The 14556-nt window shown below is 37.7% G+C and overlaps 1 protein-coding gene across 1 annotated transcript in view; it reads right to left on the reverse strand.

The window, feature by feature from the left end:
- LOC306885654 (CUB and sushi domain-containing protein 3-like) overlaps positions 1 to 14556 on the reverse strand; it is a 405244-nt gene that overhangs the window by 115450 nt on the left and 275238 nt on the right. The window contains exons 22-24 of the mRNA XM_079442324.1: positions 9270 to 9439; positions 7940 to 8096; positions 4506 to 4697 (exon numbers count right to left, since the gene is read on the reverse strand). Coding sequence (XP_079298450.1) covers positions 4506 to 4697; positions 7940 to 8096; positions 9270 to 9439 — 519 coding nt within the window. The remainder of the gene's footprint in view (positions 1 to 4505; positions 4698 to 7939; positions 8097 to 9269; positions 9440 to 14556) is intronic.

Consider the following 14556-nt stretch of genomic DNA (forward strand, 5'->3'; position numbering starts at 1 on the left):
CATCTGAAAGAAGAAAGTCATATACACCTAGGTTGGCTTGAGGGTGAGTAAATCATTAGGTAATTTTAATTTTTGGGAGAACTATCCCTTTATATTTTAAGGTCAATTCACACTGCATCTACAGACAATTTATTTATGAAATGTGTATATTTAGGATTAATGAAACACTAGCTATGGAATTAGAATATCATTTCCATCATCATTTCCATCACAGAATGAATGGTGGTTTGAGATGAGGGACAGTTCAAGGGGGAAAAAAATGCCAGAATTTGTCTGTGATGCATGTATATTTAGTAGACAACCTGAACAAAATACCAAGTTTGAGTTGTATTTTGCGTTATACCGAGTTTGAAGTGTATTTTAAGGAAGTTTAATATTTAAAAGTCCACAGAGTAAAAAGTCCCCATAATCCCCCATAGTCCCCAAGATACACCCAACAATGGTGGCTTCAACTGGAACTGTTTCACCACTCCTCTGTTCTCCTCGAATTCCCTATAAGCAGCCAAGGTGATTTATCAGCTTCAATTCAGAGCATCAATCAAATGAACAAATGAGCCTGACGTCCATTTTGATGCCTCCTGATGGCATTCAGACTAGCTACTTTAGCCCTCTGTACTCGGTTCATTATTAGTCGGCTTTCACAAGCACTTTATTAGGAAACTTTAATTGCAGGCACTCTCTTTTCCCCTCAGACCCCTTTTCTATCTTCCCCTATCCTGTCTTTCCTATTCCCCCTCTTGTAAAAAACTGCAGGAGCCGGGAGGAACAGTTTCGAGAGAGACATGCATCGTTTCTTAATGATTCCCTTTTCAGCAATTCCTGTCACTAAGCACCATTTGCATAAACCATCTACATGACAAACAATGGACGCACAGCTCAATGAAGCCTGAATAACAGGGTTCAGATTGCGACTTGATTAATCTGAACATTAGAGTGTTTTTTAGACATCCAGAATAGAGGCATCTTCCAAACGTATTCCTCCCCAGCTTCACGCTAAACCAACATCCTGCCATGTTCATCGCTCATCAGGGCAGCGTCTCAATCACGTGTCATTGGATGGTTAGGAGCACTCAATCACCCCTGATTGGCTGCTCACCCGTTGAAAATCAATGCAGGAAGATTAGGAGTTGAAGGGGCCTCTGGTTTGAGGCTGAAAATTTGGATGTCCTCTCTTAGCGCAATTATGACAACATGACATCTCGAGCCGTCTCATAGTGTGTTTATGACTACGCGTTTCGGCCCACAGATCATGGCACTGCTGTTGAGAGGAATGCTGATTTAGCACTGCGGTGGTGTAGCTTCCTCTGCAGAAACGAGTGAATTGGAATGTCTCATTCACACCCTTTACCTGTGAACTTGAATGAAAGAATATAAAAATAGTTAAATATTTCATCTCTAATAAAAAAAAGGATACGCCTTCTCACTATTTTGATATATCTCACTTTTGCTAAAGGTCACATCAAATGACCCGCACATTTCGCCTGTCTAAGGAAGTGAAATATCCTCCACATTATTAAGTATGTATTATTAATGCTGGCAGATAAGCCTAAAAAATATCAACCTGAAACTTCAAGGCTGATTAGTATTTTGCAAGCCTACAATTGGTTTTGACGTAGAAATGAGACAAATGTGAGTAAAAAACATGCTCTGTGTTTAACACAGGAAAGTCACTGTGTTTTATCTACGTCTGCAGCGCGAAAGCAATTTGGACAAGCACTTTGAGTCTAATCAGACCTCATTAAGACTAAATCTAATAGTGAGCAAATCTGATCTGGGGTCAGTAGACATACCAATATCCAACTCATTGGAGGCTAAATCCCCATAATCACCATTCATCAGGAAAATGGAGAAAGTAATAGCGGCACACAGTCCTATCTTAACCCCTCATGTGCTACGCTTGATGAAGAATCATCTCCATAGCTCAACCGGGACCTCTGTATCAGCTACAATATTAACAACCTGCACCATTAATCGCAGATGGTGCGAGGGGCTTCCACCATCGCTAATTTTGTTAAGAAACATTTGCTGTTTGTATTCATTTAAGAAGGAATTACTTTAAAAGGTTAATGGCAGCATAATGTGGCCTTTTAAGAGCTCTAATGTGCTTTTTCTTGTGCAAAATATGAGCAATATTGCTGCTTTGCTAGCTACAGAAATGGGGAGGGGCTTATACTGCAGCCCTTGATAATTATGACAAATGGCTGAGAGCAACACTGAGCTCAGTTATGATAACCAGAAGGAGAGATCAGGCTGGAAAGATGCATACTCTCCAATACCCAAGTTCAAATGTGGTTTCTATGACAACAAACAATCTCAATGCACCAAAAGGACATTAAAGAGGTAAAGCAATCATTTGTTATAATAAGGATATCTGCCGTTCTGTAGTCCATGAATTTTTGCATTAGGTAATATTTCTTGGAATTTTTCAAACGTCAAAAGTAAAGCAATAATCACAAAAACAATACAATTAAATATTTAATTAAAGCAGTATTTAACAATACAATTAAATACTGCTCCGGTGTGTGTGTGTGTGTGTGTGTGTGTGTGTGTATGTGCATTTGTTCACTACTCACTGCTGTGTGTGTGCACTTGGATGGGTTAAACGCAGAGCACCAATTTCGAGTATGGGTCACCATACTTGACAATACGTCACGACTTTACTTTATCACTCTTTTTTATAATTGACAATTACTGATCTTATAATGTCATTTTACATTTTACTTATATTAATTTGGTCACATTTTATTTCAAGGTCCAGTTCTCACTACCAAAAATGAAACTTCGGACTATCGTTAATGTGCAGGAGAGACTGACACAAAAGAGAATAAATTGTTGAATAAAGTAGTTTTTGTTTTCTTTGCGCACAAAAAGTATTCTTGTAGCTTCATAAAATTATGGTTGAACCACTGATGTCAAGTCAAGTCAAGTCACCTTTATTTATATAGCGCTTTTTACAATGCAAATTGTGTCAAAGCACTGCACAATATCAAAAAAGGAAAATAATGTGTCAATAAGTTTAAATGGTGTCTTTGCAATCAGGTCGACGATATCGCTGGAAATGAAGCGTCCCCAACTAAGCAAGCCAGAGGCGACAGTGGCAAGGAACCAAAACTCCATGTCACATGGACTATATCCTTACTACCTTTCTGTGCCTTGAACATGCTAGTTCCATTGCTGTCTATTCAGGGTCAGAAAGATCTCAGATTTCATCAAAAATATCTTAATATAATTTGAGTTCCGAAGATGAATACTTGGGTATGGGGTAGGATTAAGGGATCTAAAATATGGTCATGTAGGCATTAGCAATATTAAATGCTCAATATGTACTAATAAACAGGCAATATGCTAGTAATATGCATGCTAGTTAATAGTGAGAATTAAAATAAAATGTTACTAATAACTGTAATTTGTTTAATATGTTAATTTATATATGAATTATGTTGTTTACCTACAACATTTATATATTTGAACTTTTTTGCTTTTTGACCCTTTTTCCTTCAGGAACAACATTAGAAAACATTAGAACATTAGAAATACTTTAAAAACAACGTTCCTCAACGTCAAATTGCAAAGGCTTTGCAAATGTCATTATCTACAGTGCATAACATCATCAAAAAGATTCAGAGAAACTGGAGAAATCAGTGCGTAAGGGACAAGGCCGAAGACCTTTGTTGGATGCCCGTGGTCTTCGGGCCCTCAGATGACACTGCGTCCCTCATCGACATGATTCTGTCATTGACATTACTAAATGGGCCCAGGAATACTTCCAGAAACCACTGTCGGTAAACACAATCCACCGTGCCATCTGCAGATGCCAACTAAAGCTCTATCATGCAAAAAGATGAACATGGTCCAGAAGCACCATCGTGTCCTGTGGCCCAAGGCTCATTTAAAATGGACTGTTACAAAGTGGAACCGAGCCGAACTGAGCCGTGTCGTGCCGTTCTGATCCGTGTCGAGCCAAGAAGTACCACGCAGTGGAAAAGCGACATAATATAATATAATATACAGTTTAATATACAGTCTGCTGGAAGTTATATTGCAAAATAAACCCAGACAGAGGGTTCAGGATCAATGCAAAGATTCGGATTAGAGGGAAGAAAGTGTAAGTTGGATTCATGCGGTTACCTGGATATAAGCACACCATGCAAAATATCATAACACATACAAGTCACGTCCATTGTACAATATCAAATATACATTTTACTGTGGCTTTTCTGGCTTTACCAGACTACTAGGATGTACATATGTGTGCTGTTATGAAGAAATCACTTGCATTCTTTCAGTAGAATCATAAGGGTGCAAAATTTATTGATGTGCAAAAGCTTTTATCATTCTAGATTCATGAAATAGCGACTTTGTATTTTCAAAATAGTCAAAGCTGAGAGAATTCAAAGACTACACTTATTCTGATTATACTCATCTATGACTGTGACCCTTTTTCAAAGTACACTAATAATTTACTGCACATACTTTCTACGTAGTTTGAGCCGCTGAAGTCTTACCGATACAGGAAGGAAGAGGATTATCCCAGGCCCGCCTCTCTCCCGTCATGCATTTGAGCACGCCGCTGCCGTGCAGTGTGTATCCAGGGTCGCATTTGTAGGTGATGGTGCTGCCAGAGAAGTGGCCCTGGTCGTTGACCTTGAAGCCAAACTGGGGCACCCCAGGGTCCTCACAGTGAGAAAGCTCAAAACCTGAAAGACATTATGGCTGTTAGCTTACTGATGGCAGTTCGACTCCAGACAATGTCAATATTTTCTTAAGAATAGTGCTTTTATTGTACTTTTTAGTCATTTATTAAACATCCCTGCATAAACCTGTAAAAAATGGAGCACTATGATGAGTTTAGTTAGACTAGATTCATATAAGACTGAGAACAACTGTACTGCATTCAGCTTTATGAGGTCATTACAGCGATGATTGCTGAAATTTTCTTCCGCCTAATATTTTCATGCTGCTCTGTGGCTAAGCTGTAAAAGTTTGCCATTAATGTGATCATTAACGGCAACAATTTGAAGTTAAGATCCTTCTGGGCTAGTAGGCAGAGACGGTCCCTTGCTAAGCAGGCAGAACAATTAAGATTAAGTGCTTGGTTAATTTGGAGCCATAATCAGAACCAAAGCACAGACCCTCTCATTGTGTGACACATCCTGTTATTAATTGTACAGCTATGACTCATTATCATTAAACAGCCTGTACTCAGAAATAGCCGAAAACACATGCAAGCTCGCTCAGTATATCACAGAATTTGAATTAAGTACAAATTTTTCAAAGTTTCTTTTATAGTAACCTTCATTAACAAGTTATTAAACACTAGCATGTTATGATTTCACATACATGCAAATATTAATATAAACAGTAGTTGCTCCAAGAAAATATGTATATGTATATACACATATACATATATACAGTTGTTCAGGTCAAAAGTTTACACCCCCCCCTTTCAGAATCTGCAAAATGTTAATTATTTTACTAAAATAAGAGGATCATACAACATGCATGTTATTGTTTATTTAGTACTGACCTGAATAAGATATTTCACATAAAAGAAGTTTACATATAGTCCATGAGAGAAAATAGTTGAATTTATAAAAATGACCCTGTTCAAAAGTTTACCTCCCCTTGATTCTTAATACTGTGTTTGAAGGGCAGTACTAAACGGGGGGGAAAAAAAAGATATTTAGACAAAATAAATAAAAAATTTCATGAAAAAGTTCAGCCCCCCTCTCTCTCTCGCTGTATACACACACACACACACGCACGCACGCACATATATACATATATACATACATATATACATACATATATATATATATATATATATATATATATATACACACACACACACACACACTGATAAAATAACTATTATAACGTACAGTATGCTATGATTAGTCAAACATAATATGATGCTTTTTAATTAAAAAATTTTCATTAAGTACCACATTTCAGCTCCGTAACACAAAAAAAGTTATTAAAGTGCTACAAAGATTGTGAGGGTGTCTCAGTTTAACAAAATCCTCTTATCTCAGAGTTTACTCTCTCAAAAATAATAGGTCTCTTAAGATGACCACATGGGGACTTGTATAGCTTATAAGCAGTCCACCATTAAGCTGCAAGTTGTTAAGTACAGATAAACACAACAGCACTTAGCATCAACTGTAGGTGGAGGTAACAACTTCACTAAAATCTGACACCCGGCTTTGATTGCTAGTTGATGACAGGTTGTGGTTTCACAGCACGCTTTTGGGTTGAGATTAGGACTCAGCCAAATAAACAATGCTATTTTAATCAGTTACATTCTCCCCCCTGTCCTGGATCAGGTCTCTAAATTACAACATCTAGATACCGGAGGTGGCCCGGCTTCTCTGGCTCTCTCTGACCTTTATTATACACTCAAATGGCTAATCCTTCAGGGGGAATGGAATCGTAGACAGACAGGGATTTAGTCGATTTCAAATGAGATAGCCCACCTGCAGGTTAATACTTTACCCCCCACTGGAACTAAAACCTTGTTGAATCCCACACTGTGAGCACAATAGCATTAAAGCGCACAGAATTCAGACCAAGTGCCTGCACAACTCTGGATCTGGGCCAACAAAGCCAAGGTCAGCGGAGACACAGTCATGTTTCTCCTGGTGCACTTCCTGATAATCCCTTTGAGCTGACCAAAAGCTGATTGTTTCAGGTGTTCTCATGCTTTTGTTATGTCCTTCCCATGTAAGAAAAAGCTTTTCCAATCTACTGGTTGCTGAGTTGTGAGGAAATCAAATCTTTTGGAATCGAGCAAGAGTACGAAGTGATGCAATTACATTTTGTAAATAATCCCACCTAATATTTCTAGACTGCAGATGTGACTAAATGTAATGATTTCATGTATATATTTTCATTTGCTGAATGACATTATTTCATTTGAGTTCATAAATCATTGATAGTTACGTTACTCACATTCAAGCCTTGTTTATGTTTCAAAATTACAGAAAATATCATCAAGAAGCAACACTGAGAAGTAACAGTTTGCTGAACTTCATTTTCTGATATTGCTGTATATTTCTGGCTCTAAACATTTACATTTTAAACCACACATTGTGTTTTAATTTAACATTATCTGAGATCATACAGTATTTAAATACGTTCAAAACAACCTATTTTAACACCGTATAAAATACATTTTTAAACATTGTTAGCTTTTTTATATTAGTGTAATGGTTGTAAATTTTAATGAATTACTTTTAAGATGCAGTGAACAAATATACATTTATGCAAACATTTCTACACATGAACGACTGATTCAGTTATATCAGCTATTATTCATTTCATTGATTTTAAAATGCACATAAAAATGCCAAATCTATAACCTTGTGTGTCACAGATATGAGAACTAAGCAGTAATGCATCAGACATTTCACAGAAACAAATTCAAGAGGACAAGGCCAAACATTAAAATACCACACATTGCTCACCGCCCACCACAGAGCATCCATAGAAAACGTACAAACTGCAATTAAGAACAAATTCATCCAACTAATGCTCCAGTATCAGCAAATGTATGGCCTTATAGTGCAGAACAATGAAAAATGGTTTGGAAATAACATGTAAAATAATGTGTCCTTGCATCTTATATGTTTTGCTCACACTATCATCAAGAAAAACATAAAGTGGCTCACTAATGGGCAATGTGGCCATATGCAAGATATGTTGATAATATAGATGCCATCATCCACTATCACTTGCCTGTAGGAGAAACACTCCGTTGGTCAAAATAAAGCATTCCATCTTCTGCCTTCTTCCTGTCATTCGTCTGCAATGTGAGTGACTCTTACGAGAAAGGTGCTCTTTATTAAGATGGACACTTTATTTGGTGTGAATAGCGTTTCTTTATTACTAAGGTCAAGCCCTCGTGTGTGCAGTGTATAGGGCCAATGTAATAACTTACTGGAATAGACCAGTTTGAATCCTTCTCCAGTGGCCTCCGCATCACTGTAGAACTCCAGCCAAAGGTGATTGGAGGTGCTGATGAGGGTCAGACCCAGCATAGATGAACCGGTGAAGGCCCCCAGCATGTGAGCCGCGTTGTCTTTACCATCATAGATCTGGAAGGCAGTAAGATCAAATGTACATCACAAACAACAGCAAGATAAAAAGAAAATGCTGCCTGATGTTTGTTCTATATACAGACAGACCAAAAAAGATTTAGTTTGAAAAGCCTTTTTAAGATACTCGTTATTCTTGCTCTCTGTTTATCTGGATGTGTACAGCAACATTTGCAGGACCCTCTCAGTCACACACTGTATGTCTTAAGATGAAAGGAAAAATAAAAATGAACCTGACATTCATGAAAATGATCATTTGAACTGGTGCAATTTTTACTTTTTAAATCCTTTTTCACATGTAACAAAATGAGTATTTCTTAATTTCTTCTGTGGAGCATGAAAGTATTTTAGACAATTTTAGCCAAAAATTACAAAAAGGCCTCATAAAAGAGGTCAATATGGCTTGTACACAAAGCCTTACACTGCGTTCACTGTAATTCCCTTCTGATAAAAGAGTCTGCCAAATGCATAATGTAATGTAAATGATTCGTTCACAACTCATAATGATCCAGAGTTCAATCATTGACTCAATGATCCAGTCGTTACAGTTCAAAGCTCACTGGAAGATTATCAGTGATTAACAATTTCAATTTCGGCCTGTGCCACACACAAAGCTATCATGTGACTTTAGAAGGCTTAAACTGTAGCACATGATTTCTACGTACAACTTTTACTACATTTTATGGTGATTTTGAATCATTTTTAAAGCTAGACAAGCACTGTCCACATTCACTTTAATTATATTGCAAAATAATGGCCCATATCTCTTCACAGTTTTGCTGTTTACATTATATAGAAGTTATAAGATGTTAAGTATATGAGTGAGTAAATGAAAACAGAATTTTTATTTTTGTTTCTCCAAAAAAGGCTGCTTCATGACATTACGTTTTTTTTGCAGCCCTTTAACTAGTTGCGTCTTTACATAGTCAAGTTAAGACTGCTCTGTGCCAACTCAAAATTCAGTGTAAAAGCACAATGCCAAGACTAAGAGTCAGACTAAATTATGCCTGCTCAGATCCAAATCAGCCCCTGGTCTCAAAGTAAAAAGTTGTAATTGCTGTGTAAATGCATTTAAGCTATCTATGAGCAGTCTATGTAAAGACAACCAAATGCCACTTCAGAAGTGCTTCTGTGCCACCTTTGCCAGGAAATTTGGCATAAATGTAGAAATACCTTCAGAATGTCACCCTGGGCCAGATGGAAGGTTCTGGCAGAAATATTGATTCCTTTCCCAGCCTGCACCTGTATGCTGTAAATGCACTCGTGGTTGTTCTCGTAGTGCATGGGGTAATTTGGTGACAGCAGAATCCCTTCATTATTGATGACAGATGAGCCGCACTCAGCTAGAGATGGGAAATAAAACCACGAACATTGGGGAAAAATGGAGTAACACAAGCACAAAGCTAGTAATCAAAACGTCACCTACTATTATTACATAAAGATATTCAGTTAACATTTTGCTACACACAAACACACCACATGGACATATTGCGGCTGTAAAAGCTCAACGTGCGTTAATGTAGATCTGGCATTTTCAAAAAGATTGGTCTGGACAGCGCGAGTCTGCGGTGCTCGTGTCACGGTGCATCTGTAAACCGAACTCGACAGAGCTGAGTTGCGCCATTCGTAGCTTTAATTCAAAATCCCATGTTAGGGGATATAAGTTGGACTCTGAACAATAACCATCAAATGTAGATTTAATGGAACAACAGACAGTAAAACAGGTGTGTTAATATCCATCATGTATTCTGGTGCAGGAGAAAGACCAACATAAAGCAACACGGCCCGGCTGATTTATTTAACGTCCCCTTGCTGTTTCTCTCCATGCCGCTCCATGTTATGACGATATTACCAGTGTCATATTTTGAATAAATCACCACTGTTACTGCCTCCATTTAGTAAATTACCTACATACACCCCCCTCCTCGGTGAGTCGGCCCAGGACATGATGTGAATTTACACTGGGCAAGACTTCTTGCTTTTCCCATATGCCCGTCTTCTAACTTTCATTCAGTTCTGGGGAATATAAAAAGTACTTAGGAGCAATGTGACTGACCCCATGAGGTCAAAAACTGACCCGCAATCTGAATAAGTGAGGCCGTCCCAGAAATTAAAGTGTGGTAGAAGGAGTTTTTTCAGTGCTTTGTTGCCTATTTTGTTTAGAGCAATAAAAATATCTAAGTGCAATTTTGAAGTGTCCTGGGGAACATGGTTTGGGCTGAGATTGCAAGCGCTCCTGTCAAAAGTAATGTTTGTGAATGGGAGTCTGGACTCCTGCTTCATTCACACAACCTGATCCAATATGACAGGCAACTGAAACTGACCCTTGTGTTTGGAAAAATGGGGAACTTCAGAATGCTACTTTCAGTGAGGTAGGCAGTATGTTAAAAGATGCCAGAGCTTATGAAGTGATGTTTAATCTGACAGAGCAGGAAGTCTGAGATGAGCTTGGGGGAAGCAGAATCTCAGAACTGGGAGACACTGAGAGGTTTGACACCTGCTCAGACCACAGACATTTCTAGAACTTATTTAGGGTTCGACATTAACTCAGCTGACAGAATCCTTAAAAATCCTTCACATTTGCTGAAAAGTGACTGTAGTAAGCTATCTGAGGTTATTCCATGTGTTCTCTCCTTTCCAATTGTCAAAAAAAAGTTTTGTTAAATTAAAAGGACAGTTCACCCAAAAATGAAAATTCTACCATCATTTACTCACCCTCATGCTGTTCCAAACGTGTATGACTTTCTTTCTTCTGTGGAACATGAATGAAGATATTTTCTTAGTGTGTGCAAATTATTTCCATACAATGACAGTCAAAGGTAATCTAAACGGTTTAGGAAACCTAAACATTCATCAAAATATTTTGTACTCCACAGAAGAATGACAGGCTTGGACCAACATGAGCATAAGTACTGTAAATGACATAATTTTCATTTTTTTCAGTGTCCTGGCTGCTTAAACGGCCTTGGCCCAATGTGTTACGGCCCGGGTGTAGGACTTGAGCTGCTTTAAACAGGAGAAGCTCCTTTCTACACCTGCAGATGTAGCTCCAATTGTTGCCACTAATGAGAACAGTTTGTAAAGCTGAGGCATTGCACTGTCCAACTCCATGTCTTTAACCCTCTGGGGTCTGAGGGTGTTTTGGGGGACTGGAGAAGTTTTGACATGCCCTGACATTTGTGCTTTTTTCAGTTGCTTATAAATATATAAATGGCTAAAGTCTAATAACACTGTAAACAGAAAAAACATGGCTACAATAATATGTTAGCAGCACTTATGTACTTGATTTTGTTTGAGAAAACAACGTTTATGCGTGGTTAGTGAAAAACTAACATTTTGAAGTCACTGAAATAAGGCCATAAAATAAAAAAAAAACATACAGAACATCTGTTCACAAGACTTCTGAGAACTGGATCTTGTAGCCTAGAATTTTTGCTTCAAAATAATGTGAAAATCATCTTATTTGCTCACAAAAAACAATATATTGATTTTTTGAGTAAAAAGGGTCTATGCGAGAAGGCGTCAACCTTCACATTCACACCTGAGAAGACAGGCCTGCATAATGAGCTTCATAATGAGCCATTTAGTCAAGTATGTGACTGAGAGGAAGAGTTACAAGAAAGAATGAGGACAACAAAATAAATTTAAACATTTTTTTTGTTTGTTTGTAGTTTATTAAGTATATATTTAGCTATCACACAAAATAACTTGAGATTCACTTGTGAGTGCAGTTAAAATTTTTATTAGGAACAATCAAAGCTGTCTTTCAAAGCTGACTTTAGCATCATTACTCCAGTCACATGATCCTTCAGAAATCATTCTATTCTGATTTGCTGCTAAAAAAAAACATTTATTATTATGTTGAAAAGAGCTAAGAAGAATTTTTTGTTTTTTGATGAATAGAAAGTTCAGAAGAACAGCATCGTTTGTAACATGATACATGTCTTTATCATCACTTGGGTGCTAAATAAAAGTTTTAATTTCTATATATGCTGTCTCCAAGCTTTTGCACCTGGCATTTTCATAGTGTATATTGTTTATGTGCTCTGAAGGGGAAAAAACAACAACACATTTAGAAATTCTGGGTTATTTCTCTCAGCAGATCTTCTTCCAGAAACAGAAAGTATCCGGGATGAACTTGTTTGTTTCCGCGGAGGCGATGTGGGCGGGACAGCATTAGCTATAATGAGTTGAGATGGGAAAACTGGACATCGCATTGGTTTCATACGGATTACTTTAACATAGAATATTTGTTTTTGTATTCATGTTGTTTTATTTACGTGTCTGTGAAGAGGTGACAGAGACCGCAGAGAACGCACCCTGTTTATTTTCTCTATTTTTTTTAAAAGCACATTGTTTTGTTGTTATTATGACTATACACAAATAAAAGTAGACCCTTTGCAGTTTCAAATGATACCTTGCTCTTATATATATGATCAAAACTCGTGGAGTATTTTTAGTTTGTTTCGCTTCATAAAGAAATACGAGACAGCCCGCACCGGTGGAACACCAAGTAATCACACAGCTTTCTCCTGTTATGATGAAAATTGGCCAGCAATTTCGCCAAGCAAATACCAAGAAATAGGTTGCAGCAGTTTGTCAATCCGCTATGGGACTGAGCTCGAATAGCTTCAGCATCAGCACCTTCTTATAGGACACAATCGCTGTCAATCAAAAGGAGATGCAGTCTTTCGACAGACCCTCCAATCATCACGCAGAAGCCCGGAGTCCAGCCCCGCCCACTCCTCCATTCACCGCCAGAGACACTGAGCGTCCGTGGGCGGGACATAATCGCAGCATTTATCCAATGACTGTCTAGTTTCGAAGCACTGAAAAAAACTGTTCAAAGCAGCCCCATTGAAGTCAATGGATGCTAGGCTTCAGCAGGGAAATACACTGTGACGCTACCGGAAAATATGAGAAGGAAATCGAGTCACCTGCTATATGTAGCTGATTCTGAATGAACTCGTCTTCGAGATGAACGTGTTCTAACGCATTTTTAATCAATAAAATGTTAACACAAAAGTACATATTTGACCATTAATGTTTTGACATTATAGGGGAAGCCAAGCTTCCCTTGCAGTCTTAAAGAAATTCCCACTGATATATATATATATATTAGTGCTGTCAATCAATTAAAAAATTATCACATTAATCACAGTCCTGGATCGTTAATCGCAAATTTAAAATACTAGGATTTACCTGTAAATGTGTTGAAATAAAGGAATGCATGACAAACTAGTTAAAGGAAACAGAACCTTTCACATCACAGGAATGTCACAGAAATGAGACATAATCCTTATTATTCTTTTGTACTAATTCAACCATCATCAGCCTTTATACTGGCAATAAAACATTTACCAAGCCACATCGCTTCAATTCCAGTATACATTTACCCAACTATTATCAAAAGTATTTCTAAATAAATACAACAAAACATTTTCTTGCGACCTTACATGAAGTATTATGATAAAATGAATTATGAAGAAGAATTGGACCTGTTCTGCAGGTGCATTAGAGCTAACATTAGCAGCATGCTACATAAGACAATTTATGAGATTAACAGTACACTTTTACTCAGAACTCACTTTAAACCACCATCGAGTGTTTATAATAACTTCCTTTTGCGATCACATATGTACACTTTGGGCGGTCGCGGAACATTATAAAAATAGCCAAAAAAAAAAACGCAACCCACGGCTCTGGAATTTTTCCCGCGACTGTATTTTCAAAATAGCCCAATTGTGCTGGGAAACCGTGACCCTGGCAACACTGGTTCACTGTACCCTTCTCACATATGAGCCCAGCGGTTGGGTTAAACATTTAGTATATATATATATATATATATATATATTTACATAACATATTTTTCTTAAATATATACATGCATGTGTTTGTATTTATATAAACAATAAATATACACAGTATACAGTATGTGTACAGTGTACACACACATATTATATAGACCATTTCACGGACGTAAACAATAACAAAGGCGTTGGAGCGCTACTGCGCATGTCTGGTCCTGAAGCATTTCCGGTAGCGCCATTTTAAAATCTCAGATCTATAAAAACCTATAACTAGCGCAAGCGCATCCCTTTTAAGCCTAGCGAAAACGCAAGTTAGGTATTTAAAAATAATAATAATAATAATTACCCTTTAAATATGACAGAGAACATTAAAAGTAGTGTTCCGGACGGCTCTGATTGATGCTGTGTGCGTGTACACGAGAGATGGCGTTAAACGCGTATCGCAGTCTGGATGCTTACAATTAACTCCTCAGAAGTTGGGATCATTTGTTTGTACGATGGATGACATCAGTCTTATGTTCGGTTAAACTGAAGCAAGACAAACAGTGTTACTTACGATCTTATCATGGTGTGTGCTAAGATATCCGGGGAGGTTTTTGGTGGACATTTCACTTGCATTGCTGGGTCAGTCTGTATGTCTAGGGTTCATT

This window comes from Barbus barbus (assembly GCF_936440315.1).
Source record: "Barbus barbus genome assembly, chromosome: 19".
NCBI lineage: Eukaryota > Metazoa > Chordata > Actinopteri > Cypriniformes > Cyprinidae > Barbus > Barbus barbus.